Source organism: Trichomonas vaginalis, chromosome II (assembly GCF_026262505.1).
Source record: "Trichomonas vaginalis G3 chromosome II, whole genome shotgun sequence".
NCBI classification, from domain to species: Eukaryota; Parabasalia; order Trichomonadida; family Trichomonadidae; genus Trichomonas; species Trichomonas vaginalis.
The window spans coordinates 9,235,589-9,248,770 of NC_067204.1; the positions used below are offsets into that span (position 1 = coordinate 9,235,589).

A 13,182-nucleotide genomic window follows, 5' to 3' on the forward strand; every position below is an offset into this window, starting at 1 on the left:
GTTGTCTCATTTTTTCATAGAAGTTAAATGACCTGAAAACATTAACGTAACCATTAACGTAACCATTAACGTAACCATTAACGTAACCATTTATTTCTGCAGTTCATCCATTACTTCATTACCTAATTAATTACAGACATAAAATATATTTAGTTCATTCATTGAACTCTATACCATGCGTAAACAGTCATAAATGGTGGCATATAATCTTTACTTTGTCCCGTTGTTTGTGTATATCCTGAAACGCGATGTGTATGGTTTCCTCCTCCCTCAGTGTTACTCCAGTAACAATCTATAGCAAACTTAACGTTGTCTTTAACATCATATCCTTTACCTTTTATCATTGCTGACCAATCCCAATATCTATGCTTATGCCAACCCGCTTGAGATGTACTTAAATCTATGTAGTGACTGTGTGCAGGTAAATTTTCACCTGTAATCGTTTTACTTCCACCTATTTCCTTTGAAGAGTTTGCACAATACAAAAACCTGTCGACTATTTGTTCCCATGCACCAACACCAAACATTGCTTGAGGACCTCTCACATCCATAGATGTATAAATAGAACCTACTGGGTTCATTAAATCAAACATATGAGATATTATAGGATTGTCTCTTTTGAACTTAAAATATAGTGCAACTATTTCAGGTTTCTTCTGGTTTGTGTCAGAATATTTTTTATAATATAATCTTATGTTTTCAGGGTAGGTAAAATCTTGACTATAATATTTATTTCTGTCATCTTCATAATAGTATACTATTCTCGTTTTTTCTATTGCATTATATCTTTTATATCTATAATAATCTAAATATAATGTTAGCTTTTGTTCATCTACATGTGGTGTTCTGACATCATCTCCATAGTCGAAATAATACGGTGCTGGAGCTACGTTAGACAATGTCATATCTGTCATTTCATAAACTCTTAAATATTTCTTTTGTTCGTCTCCATATAAGTTTAAGTAACAGTTGTTGTCTAATGGAACTTTAACTTGTGTGTCATCATTCTTTTTATAACTTACATACATTTCATTGTTATTTTTCGGAATGAGTTTACACCGCATACCATTTTTTAAGGAATGTACCAATTGCCCTCTAAAATATTTATTTTCTTCATAGACGGAAAAGTCACCAGCAATAGTTTCAATATTTTTAGTTGTTCCTATCAAACTTTGGTATATTTCATTCACATATTCTTTATCTGCTTTCTTCTCTAACTCATCGTTGACATATGTTTTATCCGCTTTAAGGTCTAAACATTCTGAAACCCACCCCGTATCAGCTTTAGTTTTTAAAATCTTTGATGTCCATTCATGATACCATCCAACCATTTCTTTAATTTCATTATTTTTTTCATTCACATATTCCTTATCTGCTTTCTTCATTAATGCACTAGCCACAAGTCCCTTATCTGCTTTCTTCATTAATTCACTAGTCACATATTCCTTATCTACTTTCTTCATTATGTCATTTAGGAAACCTTTTATGAATTCCTCATTTAAATTAAATCTTCCAATCTTCAAAACTTTAGGAAATGCATTTAATGCGTAATATCTTTGTTCTTCTGGTGGAATTGATGTTATATCATCCGTTATTCCTTTAATTTTTGAATTCATAAATAAAATTTCTTTTATATTTGATATCACTGCACCACCTTTGCAAACGAATTCGAAATGGTCATTTTTCAATACTATCTCCAAATCTCCATATTTCAACATTTGCGTTTGTTCTGCCGTCTTTGAATTATATGCATATATGGCGTATGTAATGGTCTGTGCCTTAAGTTGTTGTGGTTGCTGTTGTTTAATCATTTATTATGATTTAAAAATAAATATTTAATCCGTTATCTCATCAGCTATTTTTTCTATTTGAAATTGCCATAATATTTCATTCATGAATTCTAAATCACAATCAAATAGGTCAGTTACTTCTAAATTTAATATTTGATAAATCTTTTGAATGAAGAATAAATGAATTCCCGGATAATTGAAACGGATATGATAAAGAAAATATGTTTAAGTTGATGGATAAAATGTTTTGTATTGATGGGTAAGAGTTAGGGTCTAATGTTTGATGTGAAAATCTCATTGGGGTATTAACTTTATCACATTTGATTAAAATGAAATTGGAACCAGTGTCAGAATACAAAACATCCCCAACATCTTTTTCAAAATTTAATATCCCCAACAATGAACGAAGATGAGGAGTACAAAATTTAATTTTCAGCGGAAATTTAATAAGGTTATTTATTTCATCAAGTTCAAAAAGTTTATCAGGTTTTGATTTAAAATTTTCTTTATACCATATGATAAATGATTCGTTTAAATAACTTAAAATCATGTTAATATCCCATTTCGTTATCACATTATTTATATACATAACATACGTTTTTTCAAGGTCATCTTTAATAAATGATATATAATCTGAAGGGTCTAAAAGAATGGGATTAAATTTACCACTCACAGAAACGAGAGTAACATTATAAATTCCGCTAACTGTTAAATTTAATTCACAACTATTATTCGAAATAATATTGATAATTGACATTTTTATTACGAATAAAAATATGGTAAAGCGTTATTTTCCAGTGATAAATAAAACTAGAATAAGATTACCTCAAGAATTCATAAATTCAACGAATAAGAAATTCATTCATGTTATAAATTTTAGTGTTTTCAGAAAATATGAGTCAGTGTCATATTCATCAACAGGTTATATTTCACTTCATTCAAATTTAGTTCAATCAAACCCATATAATGACCATTTCATAAGATTTTCAGATGGTATTAAAAATGTAATTGATAGATTAAAATATGAACAGATTGACAATATCGAATTTTTGGAATTTTGGTTTAAATATCCCGATGGAAAAAAGATTGAAGTTAAAGATAAAGCTGATACTATAACAAAAACAATTACAATGACCGATCCAGATAGTGGGGAACAAAAAGAAATAAAACAAACGATAGAAACTGGTGAAAGGTCAATTATTATTGATTATGATTCAAAGGATTATTATTCGATAATGTTAATGCTTGAATATTAAATAGCCTTAACAAAGAATTTTTCAAGTGATATTTTATATTCATCAACTATTTTATTATAAATATCATTATATGTTAAATGAAGTTCAGTTGTTGTTCCGTTCTTTGATATCTTAATTGTGCTAATATCCTTTATAGGATTTATTTTTGCAACTGTTCCGCAGCATGAAACCTCATCATCTATGAAAAATTGAATCTTAACGTCTGAATCTTGAACATCACAAAGAATGGCGATAATGTGAATTAATGATTCATAAGGTAAAATAATTAAACCGGATTGGTCAATTAAATTTATTATTGAATCATAATTATTAATTATTATATCACGGTAAATTTTCATTAATTCAGAATTAATGTCTATTTTATATGGGTTCTCGATGTTTGATGAAAGAGGTGGGGGGTATGTTGGATATGTGGGGATTTCAACGGGTTCTTTACCGGGTTCAGATAAAATGATTGGGTCTCCATCTTCTTTATTTTGCTCCTCCTCCTTTTTCGGCAAGTCACGAGTTAATTCGGGGCTAACATTAACTTTAACATTTTGAATAATTCGTGATTTATCATCATTTACGTTATAACCAACCGTAATCTCTGCTTTTGCGTTAGTGTTCTTTTGACTAGTGAAACGTCTTCTCATTTATATTCGAATAAAAAAAATATATTTAAACTTTTATTTTGCTGGAACTTTTGAATCTATTATTCCCTGTATTTGTTCATGAAGTTGATTTTTAGCATTTTCATCGAAATTAATAGACCGAATATATTCATTAATTGCATTCTTATAATCATCTGATTTCTCAAATTTTCTTTTATCTGATTCCTTAACTAAATCATAAGTTAAACCACGTTGCTGATATAATGGTTTCTTAATTAAATCTTTGAATGCTTGAGATAAAGCACCTGATGCAATTCTTGCTACTATAATTGGTTGGAATTGCTGTTTAAGTTCATCTTTAACATTTGCGAAAACTGGATCGAATAAAGCAACTTTAAAGAATTTCTTAGCTGAAATTTCAGGTCTAATATTTGCATATTGACCATCAAACTGGTTAGAATATCGTGGTAATCCATCCGGTCCCTCTTCAATAGCATTTAATTCTTCATTGAAATAAGAATATGGATTATGACGGTATGAATTAATTGGACCATTTTCACCTTCTCCAATGTATTGTTTAACAGCTTTTCCATTTTCATCAAATTGCATAGGATAACGTTCATTATATACTTTACGTTTAGGATAATCAGATAGTTAATTTATAACCATTTATGACTTTAATATTACCTTGACCATCAGTAACGAAAACTTCATTTATACCATCAGGTTTTCCATTTGGACCCGTAATGTCTGCTTCGTGTGCTTCCCAATTTGGACCATGACGTTTGGCATATGCTTGAGCTTCTGGTAATGTTAAAACGTTTCTCATTTGTTTAACATCTTTTTGAAGACCAGCAACAATATGAACTAATTCTTTCATTCCATCAGGAACTTTCATAGTTCTATTATATGCACCCTTTTTGTTTGTCCCTTGTTTTAATGGAACCTGTAGAAGATTTGCTATTTCTGTCATGTTTAATTATAAATAAAAAATAAAAATTAATTATAAAAAGTTAATCAAATTTAACACTCCTTTATTTAAATCAACTATTATTTTTCCATGTTCACCTAATTGCTGATATTGTGTGTAAAGTTCATTAATGCTCATTGGTAAATTCACTTGATAAAGCATAACGTTCAACTGTTGACGACTAAACCCACTGAAAATGAAAAGGGTTGATAGATTTGATTTAATGTTTGTGCTTAATGCTTTGAAGTATTGAACAGCCATAAAGAATGAACACTGAATGTGTCGACATTGAGTTAATAACTGATTAAAATATGATTTCTCATTTGTTATTAGTTTTGATTTCACTGCATCATCTAGAAAAATGAGTGAATGCAAAAATTCTCTATCAAAATTTGAAATAGAAAGTGTTTCAAATAATTCATCCCGTTGTTTATCAATAATTTTATCCTCTAATCCTTGCTTCTTGATTGTATTATATAATTCTTTATACATTAAAAAGTTTTTTAAATAATCTTCTGCTTCTTCTTGTGATAAATAAATAATTGGAATTTTGATTAAATGCTTTAAAGATTCAAATGTATCATCTGAAGGTGAACCTGAACGGTTGATATAAATTAACACATGTGAATAGGGGGAAGTGTTAGCAATAATGATAATTTGTTTTAATATCGTTAATGTTTTACCTTTATTTTGTTTACCAATTGCTGCAGTGATTGAATTTAAGTAACATTCAGAATATGGAATTTTCATTAATTTTTCCTTAGATAGAGCATTTCTATTATCACTCAATGCTTCATTAATCATATCATCTACGTATGTATTATATACTCCCGCTAATTCTTCATAAGGGGTGAATGAATTTAAATCCATTTAATCAAAAATAAATTTATAATTTTATACATTTCTATTCATCAATATTTCATCATATGAACTTCTATACTGCGGTGGTGTACCTGTTGGATGATATTTCAAACCTTCGTCCGGTGTCCATGTCCAATATGTAGTCCTAGTAAACCAAACCTGAGGAGGATTTGTCACCTTTGAACAGTAAGTGTCATTTTCACCCTGAATGATTGGATAAGCTTTCACTTGTACTGTAACTTGTGAGTTGAAAGTTTCTAATCCATCAAAGAATATACCCGCTCCATCACGTTGAACTGGAATAGTGCATAAGAATGAAGTTTGGTCTTTCCATGTTCTAGCTAATGGTGTGCCATTATCATCATTCAGTGGTCTAGTTAATGAGTCCTCGTATTCTTCCGTGCATTCATTCACCCCATCTAAATCAGAAGCTTGAAGCATACGTGTAAAGAATATGTCACCCACTGTGGTCATCGCTTGATCGGGGAAGTTTCTGGAATCTATAGTGACCTGAAGACCTCGAAGCATTGGATTTTCTAAAACTGTTCTTTGCATTGCATTCTTCGGAAATGCTAACACAACATCTGTAACATTATGAAGAGCGTATGAGAAATCTGAGCTGATACCTTCAGGAGTGACGCAACCTCCATTTAGTGAACGAACGTCAATATGTTGAGCTGGAATCATGAATGGATCTTCCTTACTAAATAAACGTGGTATTGCTTTAACTGATTCTTCAATTAAACCGTATCCTGGTGTAATGCATTTATCCTCTAAAACTTCCATCTTTGTGCATGAAATAATAACGTCATCAACTGTTGCGTCAGCAGATGTAGCAGCTAAGCTGTAATTAATTTGGAGGAAGTCCGATTTGTTGGAATTTGCGATCATATTTATAAACATGATTCATAATCTTTTCATAATTTTCATCAGTTATCTTTTCATAAACGTAATTTTGTAAATCAGCAACTCTTAACGGGTCAACCTGACAAAATACTAAAGTATCCTGAAAACATAATATTTAAGAATGATTTCACCAAATGATTTAGGATAATCATCGAACGCCTGAAATGCTAACAAATCATTTACCGGAATAATCATATCAAAAGTGATATCAACTTCATTCATTTGCTTTCTTGAAAACTTCTGAAGGGTCAATATATTTACCACATACTGAGTTATCATATTTTTGAACATTATTATATAACGAATGAACAAACTTTTTAACTTTCCTTTCTGATTTTGGTTTATATGTTGCAAATGCGAAAGATTCACGGGCGCAATTCCATCTGAAGATAACCGGCATCACCTCTTTCGGTTTCTACTTCTAATTGTTTAAAGCTTTGATTTGATGATTTGTAACCAACGAATAAACGCATGCATTTAAAAGCGGCATCACATGTGAAAGCTTTATTTGAAACTAGAGTTGCTCTAACTTTGCGTTTAATATATGTGTCACCAATTGGTTCACATCATGAGCCGGATTTGTAATTCTTAAATGAGTTTGTTTATCATCAAAATATGGAGCATCAGAGTCATAGCATGAACTTTCAAGTTCTCTATAATATCTTCTTCCATCATTCTTTGCGAATATTTCATTTATCTTTTCGAATGAATGAAACACATTTCCATTAATCGGTTTGGTGTTTGGCACTAAATAGTTAGTCGTCATTTATTAATAAATAAAAAATCAAAATTAAAAGATGAAAATGAATTTTTAATTTTAATGAAATAATCAACTATGGCTGCAGGATTCTTTAAGAAACTGTGGGATAAAGTAAAAAGAGGAGCGCATAAAGTTTGGGAAACAATGAAGAAAGGAGCAAATTGGATATTTAAGAATAAAGAAGCAATTAGTGACATTGCTGAATCAATAACGCCAAAAGCTGCCCCAATAAGAGAAATTTTAAATAAAGGAGAAAAAGTTTATCAAAGACTACAACCGATACTAAGATAAAAATAATATTTATTTATTTTTCCACTATCTACCCCCTATTTTATTAAGTATTCCTTCAGCTATTCCACCAACTGCGTTACCTGCTTGTGCTCCCATCGCCGGATTACCTGCTTTTGTACCTAATACCCCACCTATGATAGTTCCTGCCGTTTTCGCTACTGGTGCCAAAAAGTTTGCAACAGGTTTAATAATATTTTTATGAACCCAACCTGCAGCTTTCTTAATTCCATCCCATAATTTTTTAAAGAATCCTGCCGCCATTTCTGATTTAATATTAATTAAAAAATATATTTCATCAATTATTTTTTAATTTTTATTTAATGATAAATGAAACCGATTTTAAAAATAAATGAAACAAAGGAGGAAGAAATAAATGAAAGTGAAAATGTTCAACAAAAAATAAACGTTGTTAAACCAATTACTGAAATAAAAATTTTTTCATCTGTTGAAGAATTTAATGACTATTATGCTAACAATAAAAAATTATTTGAAGAATTGACAACATGTAAATTGAATAAAATGTTTAAAGTTGATGGATTCAAAATTTCAAAAATAAAAGGAGTGGTTAGTTTGAAATCTATTCCTCAATCAAGAATCACCTCATTAATGAAAATAGATGATTTAACAAAAAGAATAGAAATTATTGAAGAGCGAATGAATCAAATAATTGATTTCATAAATCATGACTCGTTGAGCCCGGGTCCTTAAAGCCCATCACTGAGTTCAAGGTTATATTCATCAAATATTTCATTATTAAATGCAACTTCTGCTAGTTTATTTATTTTTTCAATACGATCATTTGAAAGTCTATCGTTTAATTTTTTCTGAAGTTTTTCATTTTCTAGTTCTGAAACTTTATTTGGATGATATTTAAACCCGTTAAATTCTTTTTCCTCAGTTTTGATCATTAATTTACAAAGAACTTTTGTGGTTGGAATTCGTTTAAACCATTTATCATTAATATTTGTTATAAATTCAATATCTGGAATTAATTCCCAAATTTTTGCATTTTCAATTAATTTATTATCAAATGCAAAAGCAATAGGTTTAATATTAAACTTACCTTTATAATATATACTTTCTACATAATCATCGAAATAAACATCTACTTGTTTAACATTTTCAAGAATTGGTGAAAGAACATCCATTAATTGATTGACGGTTACGAATCTTGATCCACTCATTTTCTTACGAATTAAAAAAAAAATTATTCAAAAATGTAAGACATGAATTTTTAAAGTTTATTTTTCATTCATGAAAATAATTATTTCTAATTTCTTTTACTCTCTCGTACATACTAGATTTAAAGAATTCAGAACATTTCCCATAATCTCCTAAATGTTTTCTTATCCCTAACGTGTGCCAGTTATTATATGAAACTGAATAAACTTTATCTTTATCTTTACACCTTTCATCACTTCCAATATATTTATATTTCAATTTTGATTTAGCATTTTCATATTCATTAACGTTTAATAATTCACAGTCTTCCTTTTTAAATAAATGTTTTATGTATTCAGGATTTAATACTCTACGTTTATATGCTCCTAACTTAGTTCTAAAGGTTTTTCTACAAAATTTAGGAATTCCATCCTCTTTAATGTCATCAATGATTTCCATTTCATTATTTTCAATTTCTTCTTCCCGTTTATGAGGTCTTTGATTATGACTCCATTGATTCCATGAAATTAAATATTCTTTATCATTATATTTATACCTCATTAGCTTATTTTGGCTTTCATATTCATTTAATAATTCACAATCTTCATTTTTAAATTGAAGTTTAACCCATTCAGGATTTAAACAATGTTTAATTAATCGCGGAATATCTGACATCATCTATATATAGCTTCTTTTATAAAAGATAAAAAAATAAATTATTTTAAAATTAATGTTAATTTTTTAAATGTGTTTATAAATAAATATATTTTAATGCATCGTCTATATATAGATGTAACAAAAAAAGTCACAAAACCCGCACACATATACTACTTTAATTTTTTCAAGGATACATTAGCATATTACCTTTTAAGTATCTTTTAAATTCATTAGAAAAAATAAATAATATGTTAAACCTGCGAAAAATAATGATCTCACAGATTTTGGAAAAGATTTAGGAATTTTTATTAAGTTCATAGATATGGAATGAGACAATAACAATAGCAAAGTCGAAAACTATAGGATTATCCTCTGTGTAGAAGAATAATCTTTTCTGATTTGATCAACATCTCTTCGGCCTGACATATCAATTTGTTTTTTACCCAAATTCGGAATTTGAAAAGAATTATGCATAAGCCAAAGATGAATTTTGATGGAGAAAGGCAAAAAAAATTTCCATGTCAAAATCATAAAATTTGAAGACAGTCAATGTAAAATTCTCTGTTTATATGTATCTTTCAAATAAAGTTGGCAGTGGCGGTGCTATTTACATAAATGAGATCATAGAGAAAACTGATATATCCAAATCTATATTTCTACATTGCTATGCTAGAACTGGCGGTGCTATTTATACCGATAAAATTAATAATTTATACTTAAATAATATTTGTGGTTCTCAATGTAGTAATGATGGTGGTTCTAACTACGGATATTTTGCTATTTTTAGTGCGACAAAGGATTTATATGCAAATTTAATTACCGCTTGCTATAATTCTGGTGGAAGTTCTAATTGTAGGTTTATATCCAATTATGTTGAGCTTTCGGAATCAAATTATTCAAATAATTTTGGAGTGCAAGAAATGTCGTTTCTTATTAGCCGCACCGCTAATTCTGTATCTAAAAATATCAAAATTTGTAATAATATTGGATCCAGAATTGGAATTAATTTTCATTACTGCACAAGCACTAACTCTTCTTATATTGTTTTTACTAATTTAAGTTTGACTTTTGTAGATAATAGTTTTGGCCATATTACGGCTCATCACACACCACAATGTAATATAAATAATTATTATGTCGATATTCCTGAATCAAATTTGTCGGTGTTGAATGCGATTGACTCAAAAATGGCTATATTCAATAGTTATATCAATTGTCCACAAGATAAATTAACAGATTCAAATGGAAATATCAATTTTGACTCCAGTAACCAGCTTGTCGATAGTGTTCCACAATATATATTAAAAGTTCCTGAGTTGAGTGAATGTGGAAAGATGTTGATTAAAACATTAAAGACTGATATCATTTGCCAGTCATGTTTGAATCAATTCAGAATGATAATGGCTAGTGTTTTCATTCTTATGTAATTATCTGAAATCTTTTTTTATTTATAATCCAAAATTATGAGTTTGAGAGAGATGTATTTGAATTAAATATAGATTATGACGAAATAATTGAGTTTTCGCTGAGTGAGTAATCATTTTTGTTTTGTTTTTCTGATGTTGATTCCTTCGCAAAAAAAGTACACGAATCTATTCATTATTGCGAGGATTTTTGTACTTTCTTTGTCAATCTCATATCTATTATATAAGAATAAGGCTCTAAATCAGCAAAATTTCACAAAAATTTATGGAAAAACAGAAAGTGTAATCGTAAATGACCATGAAAAATGCTTAGATCAGATCGACATAGATGCCAAAATACCAAAAAAGAGGGTTTGCTATGATAGACTTCAACATACAAGTTATTTGTCATGTGATTTTAACGTTGAGCCAGGAGATACTACACTTTATACTTTAGTTGTTGGTTCTTCTGTCCCAGCTGCCAGAATTTTTATTGAAATGCTTAAAGATCATAATATAAAGTATCGAGAAATTGCATCACGAGGCCAATTTGATGTTGAAAGCGAGTACACATCATACTTTCTAGATTTATTCAGAATTAACTACATTTTTGACTTCACACGTCCAAATAATTATTCCGTACTTACAAAATGTGCAAAGCAAGGCTTAACACGATTGATTCATTTAGTATCTAAACCAGTTGACAATTCTACAGTTGATCAATTAATAATTCCTAAAGTTTTCGGTCCATATTATTATCATCGAAATCCTCCACCAGTTTACAAGAAAGTTCTCAATATTTTAGAGGGTAAGAAAGATAATACAGATGAAGGTGATGACTCGATGTATTGTTCTGCATCACAAGTCGCAGATTATTTGTTTAATACATATTATCAAGGGAATTATCGAGAATCCGGTGTGGTACGATACAGATTTCCACAATTTTCGGCCAAGGAAATCATTGAAATGGCTTCAGGAAAAGCAGAAAAAGTTCATGAGTTTATTAAACGAGATTTTTATTATATAAAGCAGCTTAACAAGCATCCCGATGTTCCATATGCATCTCTCGCAATCATCGTCACAGACCATAAGAATATTCTCGATAGAGTTAACAAAATTACGAAATTATACGAAAAAGTTTTGCCATTATATCGTGATTTGTCACTTGAAATCATATACATATATGTCAAAACTAACCCTGGATCAGACTCCTTTGAATCACAAGTGAAATTTGGACCAATAATGAGGAAAATTGTAAAAATTTATACACTCCAATATGATCAGTACATTAAAATGATTCCTATTATGAATATTACCTCGGTTCCAGACTATTTCCTGAGGAATTTCGGCTACAGAATCTCAAAAGGAGAATATATTTTCACAGGAAGCGGAGATTTCCTTCCTTCACCTTATTTCTTTGATGCTGTATCTAGGAAGTTCCTTGTTTCATCACAATTACTGCTTTCCACGCGTGTTGACTACAATGATACTTCAGAAGACGATTATATCGTCTCGAATTACGGAAAATTCCAACCACTAGAGAAAATAGATATTCTTGGAGGCGATTGGAATGATGCGTGGAGCTTTTCTACTTGGATGCTGAAAAATTGGGGAGATCTTCAAGGTTCTCATCGTTTTGTTGTTGAAAAACTGAAAGGTTTCGTCAATGATAAGTACTCTTTCCACGTTGACAGCATTTTTGCCATAGATCAAGCTTCATTTAAGATTGTTCCTCAAGTTTACACGATGCCGCCTGGATATCACGCTCACCATCAACTTGTTTCACAATGGATAAATGTATTTCCTTTGTATGAATCAATGAAATACTTAGATGCATTTTGTCAAGGAAAATCTACTTTGTATTTCAAAGAATTGCAGCGCCCGAACTGGGGATATGAATATGAATCTGAAAGAGGTAGTGTTAAGCTTAAACTTCAAAATAACCATGAAATTTCTGTTGAATCATCAATAATTTAAAAAATATTATGTTTTTTTGTTTATTATGTAAAGAAATTCTTTATCTTGAATGTAACAAGTCATTTAAAATTGATCAAATCTTCCAGATGCAGTATATCTCTGTACAATTTCTGAAATCTTTTGATGAAAATGTCTATTTTAAGACAATTCCAAGATGAATATTCTTTCTTATCCAAATATAAATGGTTCATGTTATTTTCATTGTACAACAACATAAATACATCTCTCAAGATCATTTTGTAGCACAATATCATGAAATTCACTCCATCTTATTTCTGATATAATTAAAATATTACCAAACTTAATATTTGTAATGGTACATTCATTAATGGAAAAGATATGATGGAAAAACTCCTTTTCATTGGGCAGTTCTCTGAATACTGGAGCTGCTCGAATCTAGATATGAGAAATGGTTTCCTGTGTTAATTCAATAGAAAAATTATTAGATTCGGAAAAATTTAAAAGATATTCTTAAAAGCCAATAAAAAGTTCAACAAAAGGAAATACTGAGAAATGTGTTGTATCAGCTTTTACAAAAAAAGTATGAAATGCTTGAT

General features: G+C 29.6%; 7 protein-coding genes across 7 annotated transcripts, besides 1 other annotated feature; 3 read left to right on the forward strand and 4 right to left on the reverse strand.

The window, feature by feature from the left end:
- Positions 1–6,079: part of a mobile genetic element that runs on past the window's edge.
- Positions 837–1,811, reverse strand: TVAGG3_0512850 (uncharacterized protein; the record flags this gene model as incomplete). The annotated part of the gene is made up of 1 exon (XM_051237001.1): positions 837–1,811. A coding segment is annotated over one exon (975 nt), but the record flags the coding sequence as incomplete, so codon positions are not given.
- TVAGG3_0512860 (uncharacterized protein) lies at positions 3,043–3,681 on the reverse strand (the record flags this gene model as incomplete). Its single annotated transcript, XM_051237002.1, has 1 exon — positions 3,043–3,681. The coding sequence occupies one exon, from the start codon at positions 3,679–3,681 to the stop codon at positions 3,043–3,045; it is 639 nt and encodes a 212-aa protein (XP_051094826.1).
- A 1,132-nt stretch (positions 6,080–7,211) lies between the features above and the next one.
- On the forward strand, positions 7,212–7,427 carry TVAGG3_0512870 (uncharacterized protein; the record flags this gene model as incomplete). Its single annotated transcript, XM_001329230.1, has 1 exon — positions 7,212–7,427. The coding sequence occupies one exon, from the start codon at positions 7,212–7,214 to the stop codon at positions 7,425–7,427; it is 216 nt and encodes a 71-aa protein (XP_001329265.1).
- Positions 7,428–7,451: 24 nt separating this feature from the next.
- On the reverse strand, positions 7,452–7,688 carry TVAGG3_0512880 (N-acetylmuramoyl-l-alanine amidase family; the record flags this gene model as incomplete). Its single annotated transcript, XM_001329231.1, has 1 exon — positions 7,452–7,688. The coding sequence occupies one exon, from the start codon at positions 7,686–7,688 to the stop codon at positions 7,452–7,454; it is 237 nt and encodes a 78-aa protein (XP_001329266.1).
- Positions 7,689–8,131: 443 nt separating this feature from the next.
- TVAGG3_0512890 (protein of unknown function, DUF4108 family) lies at positions 8,132–8,575 on the reverse strand (the record flags this gene model as incomplete). The annotated part of the gene is made up of 1 exon (XM_001329232.1): positions 8,132–8,575. The coding sequence occupies one exon, from the start codon at positions 8,573–8,575 to the stop codon at positions 8,132–8,134; it is 444 nt and encodes a 147-aa protein (XP_001329267.1).
- A 1,857-nt stretch (positions 8,576–10,432) lies between these two features.
- TVAGG3_0512900 (uncharacterized protein) lies at positions 10,433–10,672 on the forward strand (the record flags this gene model as incomplete). The annotated part of the gene is made up of 1 exon (XM_001329233.1): positions 10,433–10,672. The coding sequence occupies one exon, from the start codon at positions 10,433–10,435 to the stop codon at positions 10,670–10,672; it is 240 nt and encodes a 79-aa protein (XP_001329268.1).
- A 132-nt stretch (positions 10,673–10,804) lies between these two features.
- TVAGG3_0512910 (uncharacterized protein) lies at positions 10,805–12,625 on the forward strand (the record flags this gene model as incomplete). Its single annotated transcript, XM_001329234.1, has 1 exon — positions 10,805–12,625. The coding sequence occupies one exon, from the start codon at positions 10,805–10,807 to the stop codon at positions 12,623–12,625; it is 1,821 nt and encodes a 606-aa protein (XP_001329269.1).
- Positions 12,626–13,182: the final 557 nt, after the last annotated feature.